The sequence below is a fragment of the Lepidochelys kempii genome, chromosome 2, assembly GCF_965140265.1.
Source record: "Lepidochelys kempii isolate rLepKem1 chromosome 2, rLepKem1.hap2, whole genome shotgun sequence".
Lineage (NCBI taxonomy): Eukaryota > Metazoa > Chordata > Testudines > Cheloniidae > Lepidochelys > Lepidochelys kempii.
The window spans coordinates 269,808,910-269,833,972 of NC_133257.1; the positions used below are offsets into that span (position 1 = coordinate 269,808,910).

The 25,063-nt window shown below is 58.1% G+C and overlaps 1 protein-coding gene across 1 annotated transcript in view; it reads right to left on the bottom strand.

Annotated features, from left to right (window-relative positions):
* Positions 1–10,099: 10,099 nt before the first annotated feature.
* The window catches only part of LOC140906205 (uncharacterized), a 32,650-nt gene continuing 17,686 nt past the window's right edge, over positions 10,100–25,063 (bottom strand). Inside the window, exons 5-8 of the mRNA XM_073329697.1 lie at positions 24,316–24,853; positions 20,757–20,883; positions 12,515–12,625; positions 10,100–12,396 (exon numbers count right to left, since the gene is read on the bottom strand). Of these exons, the coding sequence (XP_073185798.1) occupies positions 11,012–12,396; positions 12,515–12,625; positions 20,757–20,883; positions 24,316–24,853 (2,161 nt within the window). The 3' untranslated portion in view covers positions 10,100–11,011. The remainder of the gene's footprint in view (positions 12,397–12,514; positions 12,626–20,756; positions 20,884–24,315; positions 24,854–25,063) is intronic.

Consider the following 25,063-nt stretch of genomic DNA (forward strand, 5'->3'; position numbering starts at 1 on the left):
CTTCGGGTATTGTTGCTCTCTGTTCATGCGAGAAGGACCAGGGAAGTAAGTGGGTGAAGGAATAAGCCCCCTAACATTGAACAGCCAGAGACAAGGGCCATTACATGAGCCCAAGGTGGAGTTAGGCAGTGGAGGCAGGTTTTGAAAGAGCACTTGAATGGTCAGCCCTGGGAGTGTGTGTTTGTTGGGCCTAGAGCTTTGCGCAGGGTTTGTGGTACATTTATAAATCTGTCTGGGTGTTTTCCTGAAGTATGAATGTTGTGGTGCTTGGTGTGTGTTGACAAGTACAGCTTGCTTTGGCCACCAGTCTGCCATATTTGCTGGGAACTAGAAGACCATTTGATTTGCCAAAAATAGAACTTTTAACAAGTGGGGGGGAACCAGTGCACTGTGCAGAAAGCCAATGGTCACAAAAACCCCACAGGCGACATTAAACAAATGTCACATAGCTTAACGGGGTGAAAATTTGAAAGTGGAAAGGAATGAACTTTTACATCTATTTGAGTACACAAAGGCAGCCCATTGTGGCTACTCATACACTAGCCGTGGTTCTCTCAGGTCAGTGTATGTCAAACTGGTATTCCTTGCTGTCCCCCAGTGTGGCGTGATGTGGAGTGGTTGCCACGTGGTGTGTTGGCAGGTGTAGGGAGCAGCGACCATGGAGTCCTCCAAGGACTGCAAAAGTGGGATTTTTGGACCTGTAGGTCAGCCAGGGTCTGCAGCATTTGAGTTAGCTGCCTGAGATGATCCATTGTCCTGGTGCATTTCCCACTCTGTGTCCTGCTGGGCCTTTCTCTTGGCCACTCCGTCCTTCTCCAGGCTGTTGGTCATATCAGCCCGCCAGTGCAGCTCGAGCTTGCAGGATCTCGCAGAACATGTTCTCCCTGGTTCTTTTCTTTCTCCTCACGAGGGTCAGATGTTCTGTGGGTGTGGCGAGGGCATCCTTTAAAGCTGCCCCACCAGAAGCTGCTGATAGAAACAGCCAGATGGACCTTGGATTTACAGTCGAAAGGGAAAGAAAAGCTTCAGAACTCCCTTCCCTTTTTCCCAGAAACACTCTTAATTAGAAATGCTCCACTTCAGCTCTAGAGCCCCTCGGCCCAGCATGGCTCTTCAGCCCCAGCCCTTGTGAGTACGGCCCATCAGGGCGAGGGGGGAAAGAGTTTCTGTTGCGTGAAGCTATAAGATGTTGGTCCCTATTCGATGGGTACGAGCTCAGGGCAATGTCACTGAGTACTGGCGCGATTTCCCACAGGCAATGGTGATTTTAGCTGATAACTCACCCTTGAGGGTCACAGAGCATAGCTGCTACTGGCCCCCCAAGCCGCCTGGGACCGTATGCTGCTCGTCTGGGTACTGCCGTCATCTCCCCGCCAGCTGGACTCATCGCAGAGTGGCACAGGAAAGTGTTCTACGCAGAGGAAGAAATACAGCAGCCAACCCTGAAAACCTCCGGGACAGGACTGCAGAGCATCTCCATGGACGTGTCATCAGTCTCCCTGAGGAGGATAAACGGGGCAGCCCTGGGCACATACCCAAAGTGTTCCACGTGGGCCCCCCCACCTGACTCAACAGGGGAATGAACGGCAGATGCCAACTCTCCCTCTGTTTGTGGTCACTCTGCCTCTGCCCCTACGAGGAAAACAACGAAACATTGAACGCTTTGTCTTGTGAACTTGGAGCTGGGCCGGGCGTCATCTTTAAATGTAACAGTGTAAAGAAAAGTGCATGCACACACTTACCCAAGTTCCCTTCCCCTCCATCGGGCTCGTCCGCGCTTGCATGGTGGGACAGGCTAAACCAGAGGTCCCCAAAGTGTGGGCCCCCCCCCCTCAGGTGGCACAGAGGAACGCGGTGGGGCCCAGACTAGCCCCCACGGGGGCAGGGAAGAAGCATCACCCAGCCCCTCCTCGCCCCCAGCTCTGCTCCAGTCTGGCCCCCAACTGTGTCCTTGGCTCCTGGCCCTGGGCCTGGCCCCATCCCCAGCCTTGGTACAGCTCTGCTCTCGGCCCCGTGCCAGCTCCAAGCCTCAACCACTGGCCGCAGCTCCATTCCTGGCCTGGGGCTGAGGCTGGGGGCAAGGCCAGGAGCTGAGCCGCACCTGGCTGCCAGCCTGCCTGCCAGCCCCCACCGCAGCCCGGCTGTGGCCCCACTCCCTGCCCCACTCTCACCCCCAGCTGTGTGGCCCTAGCCTCAGCCCCCTTACCCCTGTCCACACCCCTCACCCCTGGAGTCATAGAATCATAGAATATCAGGGTTGGAAGGGACCTCAGGAGGTCATCTAGTCCAACCCCCTGCTCAAAGCAGGACCAATCCCCAATTAAATCATCACCCTAGGTAACTCATTCCAGTGTTTCACCACCCTCCTAGTGAAAAAGTTTTTCCTAATATCCAACCTAAACCTCCCCCACTGCAACTTGAGACCATTACTCCTTGTTCTGTCATCAGCTACCACTGAGAAGAGTCTAGATCCATCCTCTTTGGAACCCCCTTTCAGGTAGTTGAAAGCAGCTATCAAATCCCCCCTCATTCTTCTCTTCCGCAGACTAAACATCCCCAGTTCCCTCAGCCTCTCCTCATAAGTCATGTGTTCCAGTCCCCTCATCATTTTTGTTGTCCTCCGCTGGACTCTTTCCAATTTTTCCGGCTCGGGGGGGCAAGGAGCACAGACAGGGGTAAGAGGGGGGGCGTGACCCTCAAAAGTTTGGGGACTGCTGGGCTAAACCGTGATGGAGTCTCCAACAGATCCAGGCTCATGGCATGGCTGCAGTCGCCTGCCACGTCTCCCCGTCCTCTTCGCTGGTGTTGATGGCATGGGGCCTCTGTCACAGGCTCCTCCAAGCTTCCCACAATGAGCTGGGGGGTGCCGATCAAAGGACGCCCTGCAGTTCACGGCAGAGGTGGCATGTCTGTGGCGCAGCACCGGAACTATTGGTGTGCTCCCTGGCCGTGTGGTGTCCCTGGTGCGGTTCCTGGGCGTGCACACAGCGCTGCAGCTGATCCTGGCTGTACCCCTTTGCTGCAGACCTGCTCGCAGGTGGCCACGTTTCTATGGCCGGTGCATCGCTGCATTTGCACAAGCTCCTCTCCCCACAGGCCCAGGAGTTCCAATGCTTCCTGTCTCCGGCAGGCAGGCGCACGGCTGGTGCCCCTCGGCGTGCAGGGGCCCGGCAGGGTCAGCTGGGCAGAGGCACACGGCGAAGGAGAGCTGCTAGGTGTGTCGCCACGGTGGGCAATCAGGAAAAAGCATTTCAAAAACCCGCAGAGGGTTTTTCAGGGGAGAGGCCTCACGCCTGGTCTCTGTGACCCCCTGGGCCATGGCATTTAAAACGGTGACCAGAGCAGTCACTGTTGCAGGGAACGGGGCATTCGGGGACAGCTGCTGGAGGAGCATTGGGGCCAACACAAGTTGTGCAGTGTCTGCGTTCACGCTGTGTCAACCTCAGGCGGTTGCCCAGGGCTCTACGCCATTGTCTGACGGGGGAGCAGAGAAAGGCATCGCAGGACTTGGGTATTTTTAACGGCTCCCTTACAGCGAGGCAGTGAAATCGAAAGGAAAGCCGTGCCTTTGTCTAGCAGACCCATAGCAGGTTCTAAGGGCGCAGTCTCCTCTCAGGGCTGTCTGACGCCCAGGACTGTGGCCCCGAGGGCTGCATTAGGACTGTATTTGCACTACTGTTGTGCGCCGGAGCCCTTGTCACGGACCAGGTGCCCCCACCCTGCACAGGTCTGGGCACTGCCTTTGGCAGCCCATCCAGCTAGTGCGTAGGGAGGCGCTGGGGGGCAGCCGGCTGGGCTCGTTGCCCTGGGAGCCGCATGGACAGGTCAGCCTGGGCCCAGCTTGTCTGAGAGCTGCCCCTTCCTGCGATGTCACTGCACGTCTCAAGATTTTCGATGTTCTTTATTTTTAAAGGCGCGTCTCGGGGGCTCGTGATGGATGGCAGAAATGTATTTTCTCCTCACCCAAAGCATCCGTCTCCCAGTGATGTCAGTGGGGCCGAAGCCAGCCACATAATTAGTTGTACTCAGGGTGCCACAGGCAGGCAGTGAGGAGATGGGACAGAGAAAGCCAGTGGGGGTATATGCGAGTATGGGGCACAGAAGGGGCAGGAGACAGATGAGGAAGTAGCAGGTGACGGTAGGAGGCAGGATACAGGAGACTGTCCGGGAGCAGGAAGAGGGGATGCAAGAGGTGCAGGAGACAGGGTGGGGTCATGGGCACACAGGATGAGGAGGGAGGCAGGTGAGTGACAGGGTAGGGGATGGCAGCTCCCGCACCCCAGCGGGTAGGCAAGAGTAAGTGACCCCCCCCCGCGGAGGCAGGTGGGCGGCTTGACTCTTTTGTGCGTATGTAGGCTGAGTTTTGATCGTGCAGGAGCCCGCAGGCTCTGCGGGCGGGGGGCCTCCAGCAGGACGCGCCACCAATTGCGTTTTTCAGTCTGGTCCCTGCGGGCCAAGTCTGCGGTAGGAAAGGTTTGCCCGGCTGCAGCTGGACCATGCCACGGGCTGTGTGCACAAGGAAGTGTCATTGTCAGGTGTCATTCAGTGCGGTAACCTACTGTCGCGGACTGCTCGGGCCCTGTGTCAGCCTGATCCCACGCGAGCCGGGCCCCACAGCCCCTAGTCAGCGCTGGTAGCTGTGCGACTCACGCCCCCCGCAGGCCCACGCAGGTGGTGCGCCAACCACTGGAGCCACGTGGGCAGTGTCGCGGGGCGGGTGCCCTCCAGAAGGGCTCCCGGAAACAAGGGCGGCTTTGCTCCCAGTCCCCGTGGGGTCGCGTGAGAGCCGGGGGCTGGTCAGAGCACGGGTAAGGAGGTCACTCGTTCACAGTCACAGCGTTCAATAAGTCAGCAGTACCCACCCGTACCGGAGCTGGCGATTTCCCACTGTCAGCCATGGGCTCGTTGCCCCATCCCTCCAAATCCCCAGGCCCCCCTCTCCTGGCCCCCCAGCTCACCCCGAGAATGAAACCTTTCTCATGCAGTGGGTCTTCCAGCCAGTCTAGGCCTGGGCTGGGCTGCAGCCCCTGTGAGCAGAGGGGTCCATCAGGCCTCACCCTACATCAACCGCCCCAGCCCCTGACCCCGCGCATCCCACACAGGCCTGGATCAGCCCCTTCCTTACTCCCGCTGGATTTCAGAGGCTTCGCCTCCCCCTCCCCTCAACCTCAGAGCACCCCCCCCCTTCCCTGGCCCCTCAGCCCCAGTGCACACCCCCGTCCCCTTCCCTCAGACCCAGAGTGCCCCCCACTGCCCCCCAGCCACAGTGCGCTGCCCCCTCCCCAGCCCCCCTCACCCCCAGAGAGCCACCCCCACCCTCTTCCCTGAGCCTCAGAGCACCCCCCTTTTCCTCAGCCCCAGAGCAACACCCCCTGCACCCTCAGCCCGAGCCCCACCCTGCCCCCTCCTCAGCCCCTCCCCCCCAGAGTGCCACCCCCCACCCCTTCCTTCAGCCCCAGAGCGACACCCCTTCTCCTGTGCCCTCAACCCCAGAGAGCTACCCCCCCATCCCCTTCCCTCAGCCCCAGATCAACACCCCCGCCCCTGCCCCCTCAGCCCCAGAGCGACACCCCCCACCCTCTTCCCTCAGTCTCAGAGCAACCCCCCTTCCCTGGCCCCTCAGCCCCAGTGCACCCCCCCTTTCCTCAGCCCCAGAGCGACACCCCCCACCCTCTTCCCTCAGTCTCAGAGCACCCCCCCTTCCCTGGCCCCTCAGCCCCAGTGCACCCCCCCTTTCCTCAGCCCCCAGAGCGACACCCCCCACCCTCTTCCCTCAGTCTCAGAGCACCCCCCCCTTCCCTGGCCCCTCAGCCCCAGTGCACCCCCCCTTTCCTCAGCCCCAGAGCAACACCCCAGCCCCTGCCCCCTCAGCCCCAGAGCGCTGCCTCCTGCAGGTCGCTCCCCTCTAGTTCCACCCACAAAGAGATCTGATTGGCTAAGAGTGCAGGGACCCAGCTGTCCATCAAGCCATCCTCTACCCAGGTTCCAAGCTGCACCCCCAGGGATCAGGGCCCATTGCACCCCCCCATCCACTCCCCACCAATGCACCGCTAGGGGGGGGCAGAGACACGTGAACTGGGGGGGGCTGGGGAAATTAGCTTGCTGCTGACAAAGAGCCCCAATCTCCCTGCAGGCATGTGTGTGAGACCCCCCCCCTTGCGTCCCCCACCAGCAATGCTCACTGCATGACCCTCCCAACCGTGCGCCCCCCCCAACCAGTGCGGATCACCTCACAATCCCCCCCACCGCCCCCTCATTGCACCCCCCACTGGCACTGCTCACGGCATGACCCCTCTCTGCCCCCCATTGTTCCCCCAACCAGCGATGCTCCCTGCACGACTCCCTCACCCGCCCCTCGTCCCCCCAGCCGCCCCACTCACTGCACTGCCTGTGTGGCCCCCCTGCCCAGCCCACAATAGCGCTCACGGTGCACCCGACCTTCACCACGTTGCTCTTTTAAACCCAACATGCTCTTTTAAACCCCGGAGCACGGCCTCCTCCCTGAGCCGGATGGTCCCTGGGCCACACAGCTGAACGGGCTCCAGGCCCATCAATGCCTGCCTCTGAGTTGCTTCTGCGAGCGCACTGGGAGGGCGTAAAGGTGGGGTCCCCCACCCTTCTTCCGGCCGAGCTCTCCGGCTAGCTCTGCGTCTCTGCCAGGGCTTGCTGCAGGAGTGAGGTGCACGGCGAGCTGTAATTAATGTTGTTTCTCTTCCCCTTCCAGCCCATTAATGGCCAATTTTTCTTGTTTAACTGGCGCTGACCTGGGCAATTTGAGAGTCGAATAAGGGGCTGATGCTAGTCAGTAAATACAGAGATCCCCCAATTCTGCCTTCACCATGCTAGGTGGGGGACCAAAGCAGCAGCGGCTTCCTCCTCCTCCCCGGAGCATGACCAGGACCGGCCTCAGTTTCCCTCTCCCAGTAAATTAATCAGGCCCTCCAGCTAAACTGAACCCTTTGGTGGGAAAGACAGCCCACCCCACCCACTCTGGCTCACCCCCTGCCATCACGGTCATGCCCCATCCCCCCGACTCATCGCGTACTTCCCCTCTCAGGGTCTTCTAGGTCAAACACCCCAGCCTCTAGCCCCCTTTCCAGGCTCTCCCCAGATACCCCTAGGCCTTTCCATGCTACAAACCAACCCCCAAGGAGAGTTCTCCCCTACTAGTTCACCGAACTGAGCACCAGGGCACTCCTATATAAACTGCTCCCCTTCCCAGCACCCCTTGCTGCAAGGCCTACAGCTCCCATCAGCCCCGGGAACTGCAAGTCCCAGAATGGCTTGCTTTGGCATTGGCCCCGGAAGCAGGCCAGGCTGGGCCCGGAGGCTGCCATAAAGGGCCAGCATAGAATCATAGAATATCAGGGTTGGAAGGGACCCCAGAAGGTCATCTAGTCCAACCCCCTGCTCAAAGCAGGACCAATTCCCAGTTAAATCATGCCCTGTTGTGCCTCCCGCCAGGCGTCCCCAGCGCTGGGCCAGCAGGGCCACCGCAGGGCCACGGGACCGGCGAGAACACGCACAGCCCCAGAGCTCTCTGTACACAGGCCGTCTTTATTGAACGTTTGCAGCTGCAGCAGGGCGGGACGTCGGCTCTGCGGGGGGATTTCGTCGCAGGAAAGGGACACGGGCCCTCTGCACTAGCCCGCTGTCGCCCAGCCGTTACCCGTCATCCACTGGGAGCACGCAGCAGGCCGAAGCGGCCACATTTGCGACTGGCAAACAGGGATTCCCCTGTTCTGAGCCCGGAGCTGCCGCCGGCCCCTGGGCCTGGCACTGGTACCCCCCTCACCCCGCGAAGGAGACACGCGGTGATGTCCGCGCAGCGGCGTGAAGTCACCACGTGCGAGCTCCACGTGCCACGTACCGCTGAGGCGCCTCCCTGCCAGACGCATTTGGCAGCAAGACTCCTGCCCGCAGAGCCACTGGTTCCATCACCGCCTTGTCTGCCAGCGAGCTGCCCGGGTTACACGCCGCAGGCCACGGCCGCGACCGGGGGGTTACCTGCAGCCTCCAGCACCGGCGAACCACCGGCCAACACGGCACCCAGCAAGGCCCGGGGGAACTTTTTGTGAGCTCGGCGCCAAACATATTTTTGGGGCTTCAGGGATGAGGGGCCGGCCAGAGACAATGGGGCAGGGCATGGCGGGGGCGGTTCCCAGAGCAAGGGGCCGGCCGGGGGCAATGAGGCACTGGGCAGGGGAAGTTGTGTGGGGGGGTGGTCTCTCTCTCTCTCTCTCTCTCTCTGTGGGGCTGGGCTGGGGGGTCCCAGGAGCTGTGTGTGGGGAGGTGTCATTGGGAGCTCTGTGTATGGCGGGACAGGCTAGGGGTCCCGGGGGGCCAGTCCCTCTCTCTCTGTGGGGCTGGGGGCAGTGGGTCTCTGTGGGGCTGGGTTGTGGGGGGTCCCATAGGGGGCTGGGCCGGTGGAGGCGGGTGGGGAGGTCTCTCTCTCTCTCTCTCTCTGCAATGGAAGCAGCTGGGCCTGGTCCTGTATCCCGTCCAGCCTGTGGGTGGGACCCGCCATCGAGACACCAGGGCTGTGGTTATGGGCCCTTCTGAGTGTGTGTGTGTGGGGGGGCCCAGCGCCGTGGCGCCATGGTAAACCTGGTACTGCCTGACCCGTCTCACGATTCACACGCTGGGGAGCGCTCGGGTGTCTCTCAGGGCCGAGCCGAACGTCTGTCAGGAGGCTGTGCCGTTCTGCTCTGGCGCAGACCTCACCCCGGTGACGGGTAATTAATCGCTTCCAGGCAGGGCGAGCATGGAGGATCATCCGACATTGCAGCTAGCGCAGAATGCAGCCCCCCAGCTTGCAACTGGGGCCCAACGCATCAGTGTTCTGGGCCACTCACTGGCTACCAGCTGGCTTCTGGGGGTAATTCAATTCCTGCTCTCTCTTGCCTGGTGTTACGTGGGGCTCGTCCCTCTGGTGTCTGAGCACCATTAACCAGACCGGAATGGCCTGGGATCCTGCTCTCCCATAGGTCCCTCCTGCCCACCGGCCTTGCTGCCGCACTTGCAGTTGGTCCCCAGGGCTGACCCCTCCACTGGAGACGGGTGGCGAGACAGGTGGCTGGTCTCTCTGCCCCGGGCACGGTTCCACCCCAGCGTCCAAGGGGAAGCGGAGCCTCCCAGAGCTGGTGCAACCCAACTGCAAAGGGCAGGACAGCAAGAGCAGGAAGATGGGCCTCCAGGGGCAGGGTCCAGACACCTGTCAAAGTTCCAAAGTGCCCCACGGTGCCCGAGGGAGCAGGCTGGGGGGGCAGCTTAGCCTCCAGTGAACCTCTCCCCCACAGGGATTTCTCCGGCACGCTGACTTCTAAGCCATAGCTTTACTACAGGGCTGTCAAACTATTAAAAAAAATTAATCATGATTGTCAGATTAAAAAAATAATTACAATTAATCGCAATTTTAATTGCACTATTGAACAATACTAGAATACCATTTATTTAAATATTTTTAGAGGTTTTCTACATTTTCAAATATATTGATTTCAATTATAATACAGACTACAAAGTGTACAGAACTCACTTTATATTATTATTTTTGATTTAAAATAATTGCACTGAAAAAAACAAAAGAAATAGAATTTTTCAGTTCACTGCACACAAGCACTGTAGTGCAGTCTCTTAATTGTGAAATGCAACCTACAAATGTAGAATTGTTTTTTTTACATAACTGCACTCAAAAATAAAACAATGTAAAACTTTAGAGCCTACATGTCCACTCAGTCCTACTTCTTGTTCAGCCAATCGCTCAGACAAACAAGTGTGTTTACATTTGCAGGAGATAATGCTGCCTGCTTCTTATTTACAGCGTCACCTGAAAGTGGGAACAGGCGTTCGCATGGCACTTTTGTAGCCGGCATTGCAAGGTATTTACATGCCAGAATGCTAAAAATTCGTATGCCCCTTCATGCTTTGACCACCATTTCAGAGGACATGCTTCCACAATAGAGTCTGCACGACAGTACTTGTATGAGGTGAATTGAAAAATACCATTTCTTTTGTTTCTTTTTCGCAGTGAGCGCTGTACACTTTGTATTCTGTGTTGTAACTGAAACCAATATATTTGAAAATACAGAAAAACATCCAAAATAGTTATAATAACTTTAAACTGGCATTCTATTATTAACAGTGCGATTAAAACGGCAGTTCATCGCGATTAATTTTTTTAATCAAATTAATTTGTTTTGAGTTAATCGCATGAGTTAACTGTGATTGAGCGACAGCCCTGCTTTAACAGTATCTTTTGACAGTCTATGGATACGTAGCGCGTACAAACCAAAGAGGGATGATTATTCACGACTGGCACCTGGGCATGACTAGGAAGAATGGGATGTAACAGAGAAAGGCAAGCCGTGGACTGAATCTCAGGAGTAATTTCCTGGCAGCGAGATGCATTGGCGGGGGGGTGTCAGCCAAGGGACGGGGTGGGAGCCCCACCGCTTGGAACTGGACTGGACAAGGGGCTGGAGATGTGCTGAAGGGAAACAATCCAATGCTAGCCCCTGGGAGAGGGACCGAATGACCTAACAGGGCTTGTCCATCTCTAGTTCTACCACGCGGTGACACCTCTGTCCGCGCATGTCCTACAACAGAGACTCCCACTTTCCGCAGCCCTCCATGTGTCTCTCACTGGGCAGCTGGCTGCTAATCTGCTGCATAAGTGCTAAATATTTTCCTTCTCGCTCTGCTGGGTCTCAGGCAGGACAGGCAGAACGCCGGCCACCAGGACGCTCCTTGGCTGCCTGATGCAGGTACACGCAGCCCTAAGCAAGTCTCCGCAGCCCCCTTTGAGGGCGAAGTGTCTCTCCCGCTGACGAGCGCTGACCGTTTCCAGGAAAACTCAGGGACAGCCTGGCTGTCTTTGGTTTCTGTCTCACGCCGGTGCCGTGCTGCAGAGGGCGAGCGCTGGATTAACGACACCCATCGCACAGGACCGGGGAGGGGGGCGGGGGGGTGTTCAGACTGCGCTCGTGAGGGACGCTTTCCCTGCTCCCAGCAGTCAGATGGTTTCTTCTGGGCGATCCCGCGGGGCCGGCTCCGTGTATAATTGTGCAGAAGGTGGTTTGTCAGGCCCAGGACTTTCTCTGCCTGTTCGGCAGGGGGAACCCCCAGGTGCGTGCGGCTGGAAGGTCGCTGTGTGTGCCGAGCAGCCAGCGGGCTGGCCTTGTGGGTGCACGAGGAGCTGTGGTTTCCCCGAGCAGCTCTCCCTGCGCTGAGCTCTCCGGAACGGCCCCGGCTGGGCGTGGTGGCTCGTCTGGTGCATGGCCATGCGCTGCATGTGATTGAAGCTCTTCCCGCACTCGGTGCATATCAGCGGGGCCTGCCCCGTGTGCACCCGCTGGTGGGTGAGCAGCACCTTCCTGAGGCGGAAGCGCTCCCCACACTCGGCGCAGGCGAAGGGCCGTTCCCCGGTGTGCAGCCTGACGTGCAGCTTCAGGGTGATCTTGTCCTTGAAGCTCCTCCCGCAGTGGGAGCAGGCGAAGGGGCGCTCCCCGGTGTGGATGCGCTGGTGGCTGACGAGATGGTGCTTCTGCGTGAAGCGCTTGCCGCACTCGGCGCAGGTGAAGGGCTTCTCCCCGGTGTGGGTTCTCCGGTGGATCACCAGGTGGTGCTTGTGGCTGAAAATCTTCCCGCAAGCCTCACAGGAGAACGGCTTCTCCCCGGTGTGCACGATCTGGTGGATGCTCAGCGGCGTCTTGTCCTTGAAGCTCTTCCCGCACTGGGCGCAGGAGAAGGGCCGGTTGCCCGTGTGGCTACGCTGGTGGCTCAGCAGATGGTGCTTCTGGGTGAAGCGCTTGCCGCACTGGGTGCAGGGGAAGGGGCGCTCGCCCGTGTGGGTGCGGCGGTGCGTGATCAGGTGGTGCTTGTGGTTGAAGATCTTCCCACACTCGCCGCAGGTGAAGGGCAGCTCCCCGGCGTGGACCCGCTGGTGGGTCAGGAAGACCTTCCTCAGCCGGAAGCTGCTGCCGCACTGGGCGCAGGAGAAGGGGCGCTCCCCGGTGTGGGTGCGCTGGTGGCTGACGAGATGCTGCTTCTGTGTGAAGCGCTTCCCGCACTCAGCACAGGGAAAGGGCTTCTCGCCCGTATGGATCCGCTGGTGGATTATCAGAGCCGTCTTGTCCTTGAAGCTCTTCTCACAGTCCGGGCATGCATGAGGCCTCTCTAGCACCCTCCCGGTTCGTCTTCCCTGAGGGTCTCCGGCCTGGGTTCTTTGCTTCCGGCGGGACAAGCTTTCGCTCTTGCAGCTCTTTAGTCCCAAGAGCTGGAGACCTTTCTCCCCCATTATTCCGGACACGGTCCCTGGTGGTGCCGGTGCTTCGGGATCTTCCTGACCAAGACATCCCTCTTCCTGCTCCTCCTTTTTAACGGTGCTGCCAACACCTGCTGGAGAGAGGAGAGAGTCCAGACATCACTTCTTCCGCTGGAACAAAGGCAAACTCCTAACACTAAACAAGAGTCATGGGATGGGCTCTGTTCTTAGGGTGTTTCCTTCCTGACTCACCTGAGCAGGGGCTCTGGGGTCTCCTCTCTCTCCAGCCCTGGGGCTCCCCCACACATGGCTCCTCCCCACGCTCCATCTGACAGATGATCTCTGGTTTGGCACCCCGGCACCCTGTGCAGGAGGCAAAAACCACAGGTCAATGAGACGGGCTCAGAAGAACATAAGAACGGTCAGACCAAAGGTCCATCTCACCCAGTCTCCTGTCTTCCCATAGCGGCCAGTGCCAGGTGCCCCAGAGGGAACGAACAGGACAGGGCAGTTATTAAGTGATCCATCCCCTGTCGCCCATTCCCAGCTTCTGGCAGTCAGAGGCTTAGGGACACCCAGAGCAGTGGTCTCCAAACACTTTTGATCGTGCACCCCATCAGTAAAAATTTTTAGCAAGCACCCCCAATATATGTATATTTATTTATGTATAAATTATAGACATGTACTACTGTACTGATATAGTGTGTAAATGATAAAACATACACAAAACACAGAAATTAAAAAATGATGAGATAAAGATGAAATAAACAATATTTTTTAAATAATTTTTTATTTTATTTATTAACGGTATAAAAAAACTTTTTGCTGTCACTAAAACAAGTTTATTATTAATAATAATATTTTTAGTGAGAGCAATGTGATTGAATACGCTTTATTATTTTTGAAAATCTTGGTTTAACACTTTGTGATACAGCGGGCGCTCAGGGTGGGGGCGCGGGGTCTGGGAGGGAGTTAGGGGGCGGGAGGGCGCTCAGGGTGGGGCGCGGGGTCTGGGAGGGAGTTAAGGGGCGGGAGGGCGCTCAGGGTGGGGCGCGGGGTCTGGGAGGGAGTTAGGGTGCAGGAGGGCGCTCAGGGTGGGGCGCGGGGTCTGAGAGGGAGTTAGGGTGCGGGAGGGCGCTCAGGGTGGGGGCGCGGGGTCTGGGAGGGAGTTAGGGTGCGGGAGGGCGCTCAGGGTGGGGGCGCGGGGTCTGGGAGGGAGTTAGGGTGCGGGAGGGCGCTCAGGGTGGGGGCGCGGGGTCTGGGAGGGAGTTAGGGTGCGGGAGGGCGCTCAGGGTGGGGCGCGGGGTCTGGGAGGGAGTTAGGGGGCGGGAGGGCGCTCAGGGTGGGGGCGCGGGGTCTGGGAGGGAGTTAGGGGGCGGGAGGGCGCTCAGGGTGGGGGCGCGGGGTCTGGGAGGGAGTTAGGGGGCGGGAGGGCGCTCAGGGTGGGGGCGCGGGGTCTGGGAGGGAGTTAGGGGGCGGGAGGGCGCTCAGGGTGGGGGCGCGGGGTCTGGGAGGGAGTTAGGGGGCGGGAGGGCGCTCAGGGTGGGGGCGCGGGGTCTGGGAGGGAGTTAGGGGGCGGGAGGGCGCTCAGGGTGGGGGCGCGGGTCTGGGAGGGAGTTAGGGGGCGGGAGGGCGCTCAGGGTGGGGGCGCGGGGTCTGGGAGGGAGTTAGGGGGCGGGAGGGCGCTCAGGGTGGGGGCGCGGGGTCTGGGAGGGAGTTAGGGGGCGGGAGGGCGCTCAGGGTGGGGGCGCGGGGTCTGGGAGGGAGTTAGGGGGCGGGAGGGCGCTCAGGGTGGGGGCGCGGGGTCTGGGAGGGAGTTAGGGGGCGGGAGGGCGCTCAGGGTGGGGGCGCGGGGTCTGGGAGGGAGTTAGGGTGCGGGAGGGCGCTCAGGGTGGGGCGCGGGGTCTGGGAGGGAGTTAGGGTGCGGGAGGGCGCTCAGGGTGGGGGCGCGGGGTCTGGGAGGGAGTTAGGGTGCGGGAGGGCGCTCAGGGTGGGGGCGCGGGGTCTGGGAGGGAGTTAGGGTGCGGGAGGGCGCTCAGGGTGGGGGCGCGGGGTCTGGGAGGGAGTTAGGGTGCGGGAGGGCGCTCAGGGTGGGGGCGCGGGGTCTGGGAGGGAGTTAGGGTGCGGGAGGGCGCTCAGGGTGGGGCGTGGGGTCTGGGAGGGAGTTAGGGTGCGGGAGGGCGCTCAGGGTGGGGGCGCGGGGTCTGGGAGGGAGTTAGGGTGCGGGAGGGCGCTCAGGGTGGGGGCGCGGGGTCTGGGAGGGAGTTGGGGTGCGGGAGGGCGCTCAGGGTGGGGTGCGGGGTCTGGGAGGGAGTTAGGGTGCGGGAGGGCGCTCAGGGTGAGGCGCGGGGTCTGGGAGGGAGTTAGGGTGCGGGAGTGTGATGAAGTGGGACTGTTCTTAATGTTTCCTCCGAATATTGTGGGGGTGCCTCAGTTTCCCCTATGCAGTTCTTAAGTATCAGCAAGTTAAGGAAGTATGGGCTGGATGAATGCACTACAAGGTGGGTAGAAAGCTGGCTAGATTGTCGGGCTCAACGGGTAGTGATCAATGGCTCCATGTCTAGTTGGCAGCCGGTATCAAGTGGAGTACCCCAAGGGTCGGTCCTGGGGCCGGTTTTGTTCAATATCTTCATAAATGATCTGGAGGATGGTGTGGATTGCACTCTCAGCAAATTTGCGGATGATACTAAACTGGGAGGAGTGGTAGATACGCTGGAGGGGAGGGATAGGATACAGAAAGACCTAGACAAATTGGAGGATTGGGCCAAAAGAAATCTGATGAGGTTCAATAAGGATAAGTGCAGGGTCCTGCACTTAGGACGGAAGAACCCAATGCACCGCTACAGACTAGGGACCAAATGGCTAGGCAGCAGTTCTGCGGAAAAGGACCTAGGGGTGACAGTGGACGAGAAGCTGGATATGAGTCAGCAGTGTGCCCTTGTTGCCAAGAAGGCCAATGGCATTTTGGGATGTATAAGTAGGGGCATAGCGAGCAGATCAAGGGACGTGATCGTTCCCCTCTATTCGACATTGTTGAGGCCTCATCTGGAGTACTGTGTCCAGTTTTGGGCCCCACACTTCAAGAAGGATGTGGATAAATTGGAGAGAGTCCAGCGAAGGGCAACAAAAATGATTAGGGGACTGGAACACATGAGTTATGAGGAGAGGCTGAGGGAGCTGGGATTGTTTAGCCTGCGGAAGAGAAGAATGAGGGAGGATTTGATAGCTGCTTTCAACTACCTGAAAGGGGGTTCCAAAGAGGATGGATCTAGACTGTTCTCAGTGGTGGCAGATGGCAGAACGAGGAGTAATGGTCTCAAGTTGCAGTGGGGGAGGTTTAGATTGGATATTAGGAAAAACTTTTTTCACTAAGAGGGTGGTGAAACACTGGAATGCGTTACCTAGGGAGGTGGTGGAATCTCCTTCCTTAGAGGTTTTTAAGGTCAGGCTTGACAAAGCCCTGGCTGGGATGATTTAACTGGGAATTGGTCCTGCTTCGAGCAGGGGGTTGGACTAGATGACCTTCTGGGGTCCCTTCCAACCCTGATATTCTATGATTTCTAGGTGGTGGGCTAAGGTTGTATGATCATTGCAGAGCCCTAGAGAGCAGGTGTGGGCAGGGTCTGACGCAGAGAATGGCTGACACCCTGTTTCCTGGCAACTGATGGCCTGGGCCCTTCCCTCCTGCAAGGTGAGAGCTAAAGGGTTGGAGAACAAAGAAATCAGGTGACCTCCCGGCCTGGGAAAAGGGACAAAGCCCAGAGGAGGGGGGGCTGGAGGGAGTTTTCAGTTTGGGGCTGGCTGGGGACATGGAGTTGAAGTGCAGACGGGGTTGTCTGGCTCACTGCCCCCCAAAATGGACCCAGCTGAGGGGGTCCTGTTCTCTGCACCTGCAAGCTCTGTTTTAGACCATGTTCCTGTCGGTCTGATAAACCTTCTGTTTTTACTGGCTGGCTGAATCATAGAATCATAGAATATCAGGGTTGGAAGGGACCCCAGAAGGTCATCTAGTCCAACCCCCCTGCTCGAAGCAGGACCAATTCCCAGTTAAATCATCCCAGCCAGGGCTTTGTCAAGCCTGACCTTAAAAACCTCTAAGGAAGGAGATTCCACCACCTCCCTAGGTAACGCATTCCAGTGTTTCACCACCCTCTTAGTGAAAAAGTTTTTCCTAATATCCAATCTAAACCTCCCCCACTGCAACTTGAGACCATTACTCCTCGTTCTGCCATCTGCACCACTGAGAACAGTCTAGATCCATCCTCTTTGGAACCCCCTTTCAGGTAGTTGAAAGCAGCTATCAAATCCTCCCTCATTCTTCTCTTCCGCAGGCTAAACAATCCCAGCTCCCTCAGCCTCTCCTCATAACTCATGTGTTCCAGTCCCTAATCATTTTTGTTGCCCTTCGCTGGACTCTCTCCAATTTATCCACATCCTTCTTGAAGTGTGGGGCCCAAAACTGGACACAGTACTCCAGATGAGGCCTCAACAATGTCGAATAGAGGGGAACGATCACGTCCTTGATCTGCTCGCTATGCCCCTACTTATACATCCAAAATGCCATTGGCCTTCTTGGCAACAAGGGCACACTGCTGACTCATATCCAGCTTCTCGTCCACTGTCACCCCTAGGTCCTTTTCCGCAGAACTGCTGCCTAGCCATTTGGTCCCTAGTCTGTAGCGGTGCATTTGGGTTCTTCCGTCCTAAGTGCAGGACCCTGCACTTATCCTTATTGAACCTCATCAGATTTCTTTTGGCCCAATCCTCCAATTTGTCTAGGTCTTTCTGTATCCTATCCTCCCCTCCAGCGTATCTACCACTCCTCCCAGTTTAGTATCATCCGCAAATTTGCTGAGAGTGCAATCCACACCATCCTCCAGATCATTTATGAAGATATTGAACAAACGGCCCCAGGACCGACCCTTGGGGTACTCCACTTGATACCGGCTGCCAACTAGACATGGAGCCATTGATCACTACCCGTTGAGCCCGACAATCTAGCCAGCTTTCTACCCACCTTGTAGTGCATTCATCCAGCCCATACTTCCTTAACTTGCTGACAAGAATACTGTGGGGAGACCGTGTCAAAAGCTTTGCTAAAGTCAAGAAACTGAGAGTCATGTCTGTCTGTGAAGTTGGGGGGCAGGACCCTCTGGCTTCCCCAGGACCCCGCCTGGGCGGACTCGCTGTGGGAAGCGCATGGAGAGGCAGAGGATGCTGAATGCTCCGAGGTCAGACCCGGGAAGGTGGAAAGCTGGGTGAGCTGTGTGTCCTGCAGACAGGCTGCTCCCAGAAAGGCGACTGCCCCAGAGTCCTGCCTGGCTTCATGGGGGAGCAGTTCCAGAGCATCGCCCAGGGACTCCGTGACAGAGAGGGCGCTCAGGGTGGGGGCGCGGGGTCTGGAGGGAGTTGGGGTGCGGGAGGGCGCTCAGGGTGGGGCGCCAGTGTCTGGGAGGGAGTTAGGGTGCGGGAGGGCGCTCGGGGGGGTGCTGGAGGAGGCTCAGGGCTGGGGCAGGCAGGGGTGCAGAGCACTTACCTGGGGCAGCTCCTGTTGGTGCAGGGGGTGTGCAGGTGGCTCTGTGCAGTGCAGCACCCCCCCGTGGCCACGATTCTGGGAGCTGCGATTCTGGGAGCTCTCCCCCCCCCCCGGCAGGCAGGGCCACCTGGAACGCAGGGGCTTTAGGGGCTTCAGGGCCCTGGGCTAAGGGGGCCCCGGGGCCCTGGCCTGCAGCTCTCAAGCCCCTTTCGAATGCGGCCCTGCGAGCACGGGCCCGAGGACTCGGGAGGAACAGGGGAGCTGCGCAGCCAGCGGCCGGAGAGAAGGCGGCGCTTTCCCCTTCAGAGTCCCGCTTCTCTCCGGCTGCTGGCTGCGCGGCTTGCCCCTGCTCCCCACGGGCCGGAGGACTCAGGGCCGCCCCCTTTTTCTCTCCCGCTCCGGCGGTTCTCCTCCTGCTGCGCCCCCCAATCAATCGGTCTTGCGCACCCCCCTTTGGAGACCACTGACCTAGAGCCGGGGGTTGCGTCGCTCACTGTCTTGGCTAACAAGCCACTGATGGACCTACCCTCCAGGAACTGATCTAGTTCTTTTTTTTAACCCAGTTATACTTTTGGCCTTCACAACATCCCTGGCAATGAGTTCCACAGGTTGACTGTGTGTTGTGTGAAGAAATACTGCCTTTTGTTTGTATTAAACCTGCTGCCTGTTTATTTCATTTGGTGGCCCCTAGTTCTTGTGTTATGAAAAGAGTAAATAACACTTCCTTGTTCACTGTCTTCACACCAATCCTGATTTTAGACCTCTATCATATCCCCCCTCAGTCGTCTCTTTTCCAAGCTGAAAAAGTCCCAGTCTTATTAATCTCTCCTCATACGGAAGCCGTTCCATCCCCCTGATCATATAGGGTGAGTGGCTTTCCCAGCTGCTTCTTAATTCCTGAAACCCTCTCTGGGTCCTGAAAGGCAGCGAGTCCGACAGTGACCTGGATTGTAAATGACACGGGAGGGCCATGCAGTGTTGTGGTAGCCGTGTCGGTCCAGGATAGTAGAGAGACAAGGTAGGTGAGAATATCTTTTATTGGATCAACTTCTGCTGGTGACAGAGACCAGCGTTTGAGCTACACAGAGCCCTTCCTCGGGACTGGCAAACTTAGTATGAGTAAGTTTGTCCAATAAAATATTACCTTACCCACCGTGTCTCCCTGGAGGGTGACACACTCCAGCAAAGCTCAGCATGCCAGCAACAGACAGGAGGGTTTTCATGGACTCTGGCTAAGCTGTCTGGGTTTGTTTTGGTGACTCCCCAATGACTGGCCAGGTGACTACACAGACGGGCACCCCTGCCAGCGACAGGCCACACACTGATTTTAACCTAAGCTGGTTATTTGTAGTCACGAGGGGGATGTTTCAGAGTGGGGAGAGGCAGGGAACTGGACCAGCATTCGAAGTAGCTTTGAACTTACATTACTGAGGCCTGGTCTACACTAGAGAGCTGGGTTGACATAAGGCAGCTTACGCCCCCTAATTATGGAAGGGTCCACACCAGGGCTTCAATTCTCAGAGAATATCTCCCGGCTCCCCCCACCCTCATTAGGGGCTTCAGCTGCGTAGCAGGGGGTCTCAGGACTACGCGCTATCTCAGAGTGCGGGGGTTTGGGGCTTTAGCCCCTTGGTGGGGGGGCGCAAAGGAACTTTAGCCCCATGAGAGGAGGTGCCGGGGCTCGGGGCTTCAGCCCCACGGGGTGTGCTGTGACTTGGGGCTTTAGCCCTGTGGGGGGCAGGGGGCGCAGGGACTTTAGCCCCACGGCAGGTGCCAGGCTCAGGGCTTCAGCCCCATGGGAGGTGCTGGGGCTTCCGTGGGTCTGAAAATGTTTACTGGAGCTCTACTTTGGTGGGCTCTGGCTGAGTTTAAGCCCCTGGTCTACACTAAAATTTTGCTCCGCGGTGTAACTGTCCCACTACGCCGACTTAATAACTCCACCTCCACGAGTGGCGTAGCGTCACGGTCGATGTAGTCAGGTCAAGTGCAGACACCGTGTTGTCACTGGTTTCAGGAGCCTTCCCATAATGCCCCACGCTGACAGCACAACTGACCCAAGCGCTCCTGGTGCGGACACGCCCCGCTGGCGCAAGGAGCCAAGTGTCGACACAAGCGCGGAGATTACTGCAGCGGCTGTACATCGGTGTGCGTTAGATTGACTTAATTTTATCGTGTAGACGTGGCCTGAGAAATATAAGAACCTCTCTTTATAATCAGTGTCAGAAACATCCCTCGAACGCTGCCCATTTGGATGCCAAGAGGCACTTGGAGCATGACAATACCGTATCCCTCTCGCCAACGAAACCTGCCCTATCTCTGGGCCTGGCCCCACTCCCGTGCAGGCCATCTCTCCACGAGGGTGGGGCAGCACTACTGGATTGCTGGCTGATGGAGATCGCACTGAACCCCGCCTCCTTCTTTCCTGCTGCACAATCACAATGTAAAGGGGCTAATGATGCAATGGGGATTTCTCCTAATTACTTTCTTGTACTTTACCCAGGTCTCTCAGGGGAAAAATATTCCCCACCCCTAAAACAACAAGGTGCTGGTCCCCCTCACAGGGCAGAGTTAAGGCTGTGTGGGAAGTGTCCCCTGAACTCTGCATTTCCTGGTTTTGTGACGTTTGTGTTTCAATTGTGACACTGATGCTCTTGTAAGGGATACGTAGAGGGACCTCAGCTCCACAGGTCTGAGTTTGGGGGGATTGAATATATGAGTTTTGGGCCTGAAACTCTCCTCTTTGGGGAGGGTGGGAGGAGCTCCCAATTCTCCTGGGCACCTGCAAATTAATTCCATAAGAACAATGCTCTTTGCATTTCTATTTGCAAAGGGTCTGCGAACTTTCAGGATAACAATCCTTTACCACTCTTGGGAGAGAGGGAATCCTTGAAAGTGCCAGGAACCAGCCTTACACAGACCACCCAGCTCTCGGTAACATGAGGAGAAGTGTCTCTTTACCCAAAGAGGCGATGAGCTTGTAATTCTCCTTCATCACATCTCGGTACAATTCCCGCTGCCATTCTGCTAACTCCGCCCACTCCTCTGGGGAGAAATAGACGGCGACGTCCTCAAATGCCACCGGTACCTGCAAAACAAGTGGCCCCATTCAGTACCTCCCACCACCGGCAGCCCTGACTGCCATCCAGACGGGGGATATTCCATGTGTCTGAGTCACAGCGCTAACCAAGGCTGTTTTACACGTGTGTCTGATCAGAAACAACGTCGGCTACGCACGGATCGACCGGGTTAGAAAACACAGCAGGTCAGAAGCAGGCTCACAAGTGCTGGAACTCCATGAGTTACAGAGGAGGACATTACATCAGCCATGCCACAAAGGGGGCTGATAAGGGTTCACAGCATGCCTTTTAGACATGGCCCATCTCCTCCTCTCTGTGTGCACGGTGCCCGGCGCATTGTGAGCACTGCCCTCTCGGAAATATTAACAATAGCAGCGGCTGCCTCCAAAATGCCCTTCATATATTAATGAATGGCCAGGTTCACCCCACTTGTGTCCTGTTTAACCTGGCTGGTCCAGGCCCCAGCCCAGCAAATAAACTGCCGGAGACCTTCCGGGCTGCTGAGGGCCCCAGACATGGGCTTTAGAGTGGTTCAATCAAGCGAGGGGAAAAGCCCACAAGGAAAGACGACTTCCAGCTCCCAGCAGTGTGGCCGTGGTTTGCATCCACTTTCCACAAGCGTCCATGACAAGGCAAGGCCCAGGGAATTCCACCCAAGGGCCTGCGCACCTCCCTTTCTTGTAACAGGAGGGCCCATTCCAGGTACCCCTGGGGCTGGGTGCTCTACGGAAACACCGCTCCATTAGCATTTCTGCTTAGTGTCAGGGCTTCGTCCACACGGTCCCCATCTCAGAACCGTTTGGTTAAGCTCACTGCCTCCTTGCTCCATATCTGCAGTTGAGCACAGCAAAGGGACCTGGCAGCTTTCAAATAATTCTTTTGATTCTGTGCAAAGGGAATTTGGTTCCATAAATGTTTCTGCATCAAGATCTCTGGCCCTTCCTGATCAGCTGCAGTATTTATTTTTTTAATACTTTGGACTTTTCCCGAAGATCGTCCCTCCAGCCTGGGTCTTTCGGAGCAAACATCCCTCTTTATTCATGATCAGCAGGATGCATTTGATGAAGTGAGCTGTAGCTCACGAAAGCTTATGCTCAAATAAATTTGTTAGTCTCTAAGGTGCCACAAGTCCTCCTTTTCTAGTAACAGGTGGAGCGCTCTTTATCTAGCGATCCCAAAGCACTCCATTTAGCAAGTAGCACGGTCCCTGTTTTGCAGATGGGGAAGCTGAAGCATGGTGGGAACTGACTCACCTGAATAAGGCCCATTAGCCTGGCAATAGCTTCCTCACTCCAGAGTTCACTGTGTCTCCTGGCTGGCTTTATCAGTCCGCAGAATCTCTGTGAGGCCTAGGGTCTGACTCTGCATTGCCCTGCCCCAGTGTAACCGTTTGCAAAGGGAGTGCACAATGGGCGTAAGATGGAACTGCTCCGACCACGTGGCTTTACACGCCCACTTGGCCCAGGTGTAAATGACCACACAAGAGACAGCGGGACACAGACTCAGAGCCACAGTATCAACCTCATTCTAATTTATATGTGTACAAATCATCCTGCACGGCCACACAAATGAACAGAAATGAGGTTGTGTAGCACCTGGCCTCCTCTGCCAGTCCAGTCTTGGCCACCACGCCGGGCAGATTCTGCAGCCTGGGTTCAGACAAAACTTCCGCTGAAATCCAGGGGAGTTCTCACCAGTAAGGGCTGCAGGAGTGACCCGGCGATGCTGGTTAGGGCTTTGTCTAAGTTAGTTTGAAATGTGCCGAGCCTCAGGGCTTTCAGCACTTCCCTCATGGAGACGATTCTCCTGTTGGTGCATCTCATGGAGGCACACAGCTCCCAGTGGGGACTCTGGGTCTAAATCCCATAGGCAGCTTTGAAAATCTCAACCTAAAGGTCTAATTTCAGAAGTCCCTACCGATGCACTAGGGCTTATCACTGCCCTATGTTTGCGGGGTTCAAGGCAGTTTTCTGTCCACACGATGTGTGCTTCTAGATGAGTCATTGCAAATTAATTTTTCACCTAAGATTTCACACTCTCAACTAAAATGCAACTGGATTTATAACTACTTCATCCCCTATGGCTAGTCATTGGTTTTTAAAAAGCCATTGAGTTTCTTGGGCAGGATTTTTTCATAGATTCATCGTTTGGAAGGCCAGAAGGGACCAGTCTCATCATCTAGCCTGATCTCTTGCACAACATAGGCCAGAGAACTTCTCCCAGTGATTTCTGCATCAAGCCCATATCTTGTGGTTGAGCTAGGGCATATTTACTAGAAAGCCATCCAGTCTTGATTTAAAGACTTCAAGTGATGGCGAATTCATCACGTCCCTTGGTAAATTATTCCATTGGTTAATTGCCACATTGCTCAGAAATTGCATCTTATTTCTAGCCTGAATGTATCGACCGACCTTCAGCGTCCAGCCACTGGCTTTCCTTCTGCCTTTAGATCAAAGAGCCCTTTCTCATCTGTAGAGAAGCCCCTGGGGCCTGTGAGTCCAGATTGTCTTGGTGCCGTCTGAACACTTCTTCCTGCGTCAGGCCCACACTCTGCACCACGTTTCCCTCCTCCGTCGTCCTTTCCACACACCCGACTTTGTGCATTAAAATCTTTCCTTCAGCCTCTGAATAATTTGCTGTTGCTTCTGTGGGACTCTCGGAGGGGGTCTCCCTGGCGCGGCGCCCAGCGCGACCCCACCCGATCCACGAAGGGGTGCATGGCCCCTTCCTCGGCTCCCAGACCGGAGGCCTCTGCAGATGAAGCTCCAAACAGCACTGGCCTTTCCTGCCAGGGCCCCCCTAGCCATGGCACGTCCCTGTCCAATTTGCTGCCCAGGGCACCCCTCGGCCTCTGCTGGCGCGGAGGGGTCCCAGGCCGCCCCCTGCCCATGAAAGTTTGGGGTCTCAGGGGGGATCCCCTGCCGTTTCCCAGGCGCAGCCTTGTTAGCTGTATTTCCCCAGGGCCTGGCCTGTCTCTGTCCTCCCCGCAGCCGGCCCGGCGGGTCCGGGAACAGCAGGCTGCGGCTTCCCTGCCCTCTACCCCCTTCCCCGGGGCCGTAATACGAGGCTAAACCGAGGGAGCCCAACGCGGATCCCCCAGCGCCCCCCTGCCCCTCGGTCTCGGCTTCCCCTGGGCTTGCGGGGACACTGCCCCCCGCCCCCGGGGCCCCCACCCACAGCGGGCCGGCCCCGAGAGCCGAGCCCCAGCCGGGTTCAGCCACCCAGCGCCCCCCGGGCCGGGCCGGGCCGGGCCGGGCGGGGCACACACGGGCTGCGGTCCCTAAGGTGGCTACAGACCGCGGGCAGGGCTGTTGGCCCGGCCCGGCCCGGCCCGGCTCGGCCCCGGGCTCCCATTGTCACCGCGCTACCGCTGCGCGGCTGGCCCCGGGTGCGCAGCGCCCCGCTCCCTGCGCCCCGAGCCGGGCCAAGCCGGCGCCTACCTGCGCCCGGCCCCCGCGGGGCATCGTCCCCCGGGCTCGGCCGGCAGGCGCGTCGGGACCAAGCTGGGCGAGCGCCGGGCTCCAAGGGCGTCGCGCCCCCGGCTGGGAGCGGTCCGGGCGCAGGATGCGCTGCGCGGGGCGCGCGGGGCAGCGGGGCCCGGGGCGCAGCCGGAGCTCGGGCGCGCAGGTCTCCGGCTCTCCCGGGGAGCCGCGCGGGGGGACCCGGGCAACCCCCTGCTGCGGGAGGGAGAAAAAACTACAGCTCCCGGCAGCCCGTAGCGCGGCGCCGCCTCCGCCCGCCTGGCCCCGGAGCTCGCCGGGCTCGACCCGAGCAGGGCCCGGCACCCAGGCTGGCCGGGCGGCCGGCAGCGAGGGTCGCACCCCGGGGCCCTCCGCAGCGCAAGCGCCCGCCTGGGGACGGGGCTGCTGCAGCGGGGAAAGGCGCCTCCGGCCCACCTCGTACCCGCCCGCGGCTCCCACACAGCCCCGAGGGGGACCTGCCCCGGGGGAGCGGGGCTTGTGCACGCGTCTCGCTTCTCTGGGAGGGAGCAGGAGGCCCGAGGCGTGTTTCTGCTGGCGGGACACTGCGCAGTCGGGCTGGCCGGCCCTGTGGTCCTGGGCGCGCCGCCGGGCGATGGCACCAAAACACCAAGGAAGCGAACGTGAGGAATGGAAAGAGGAAGGAGTTTTATTCAAACCGGTTAAAAGGCTATGATCTGGTTTTGGTAACAGCTGTTTAACTGAGCCC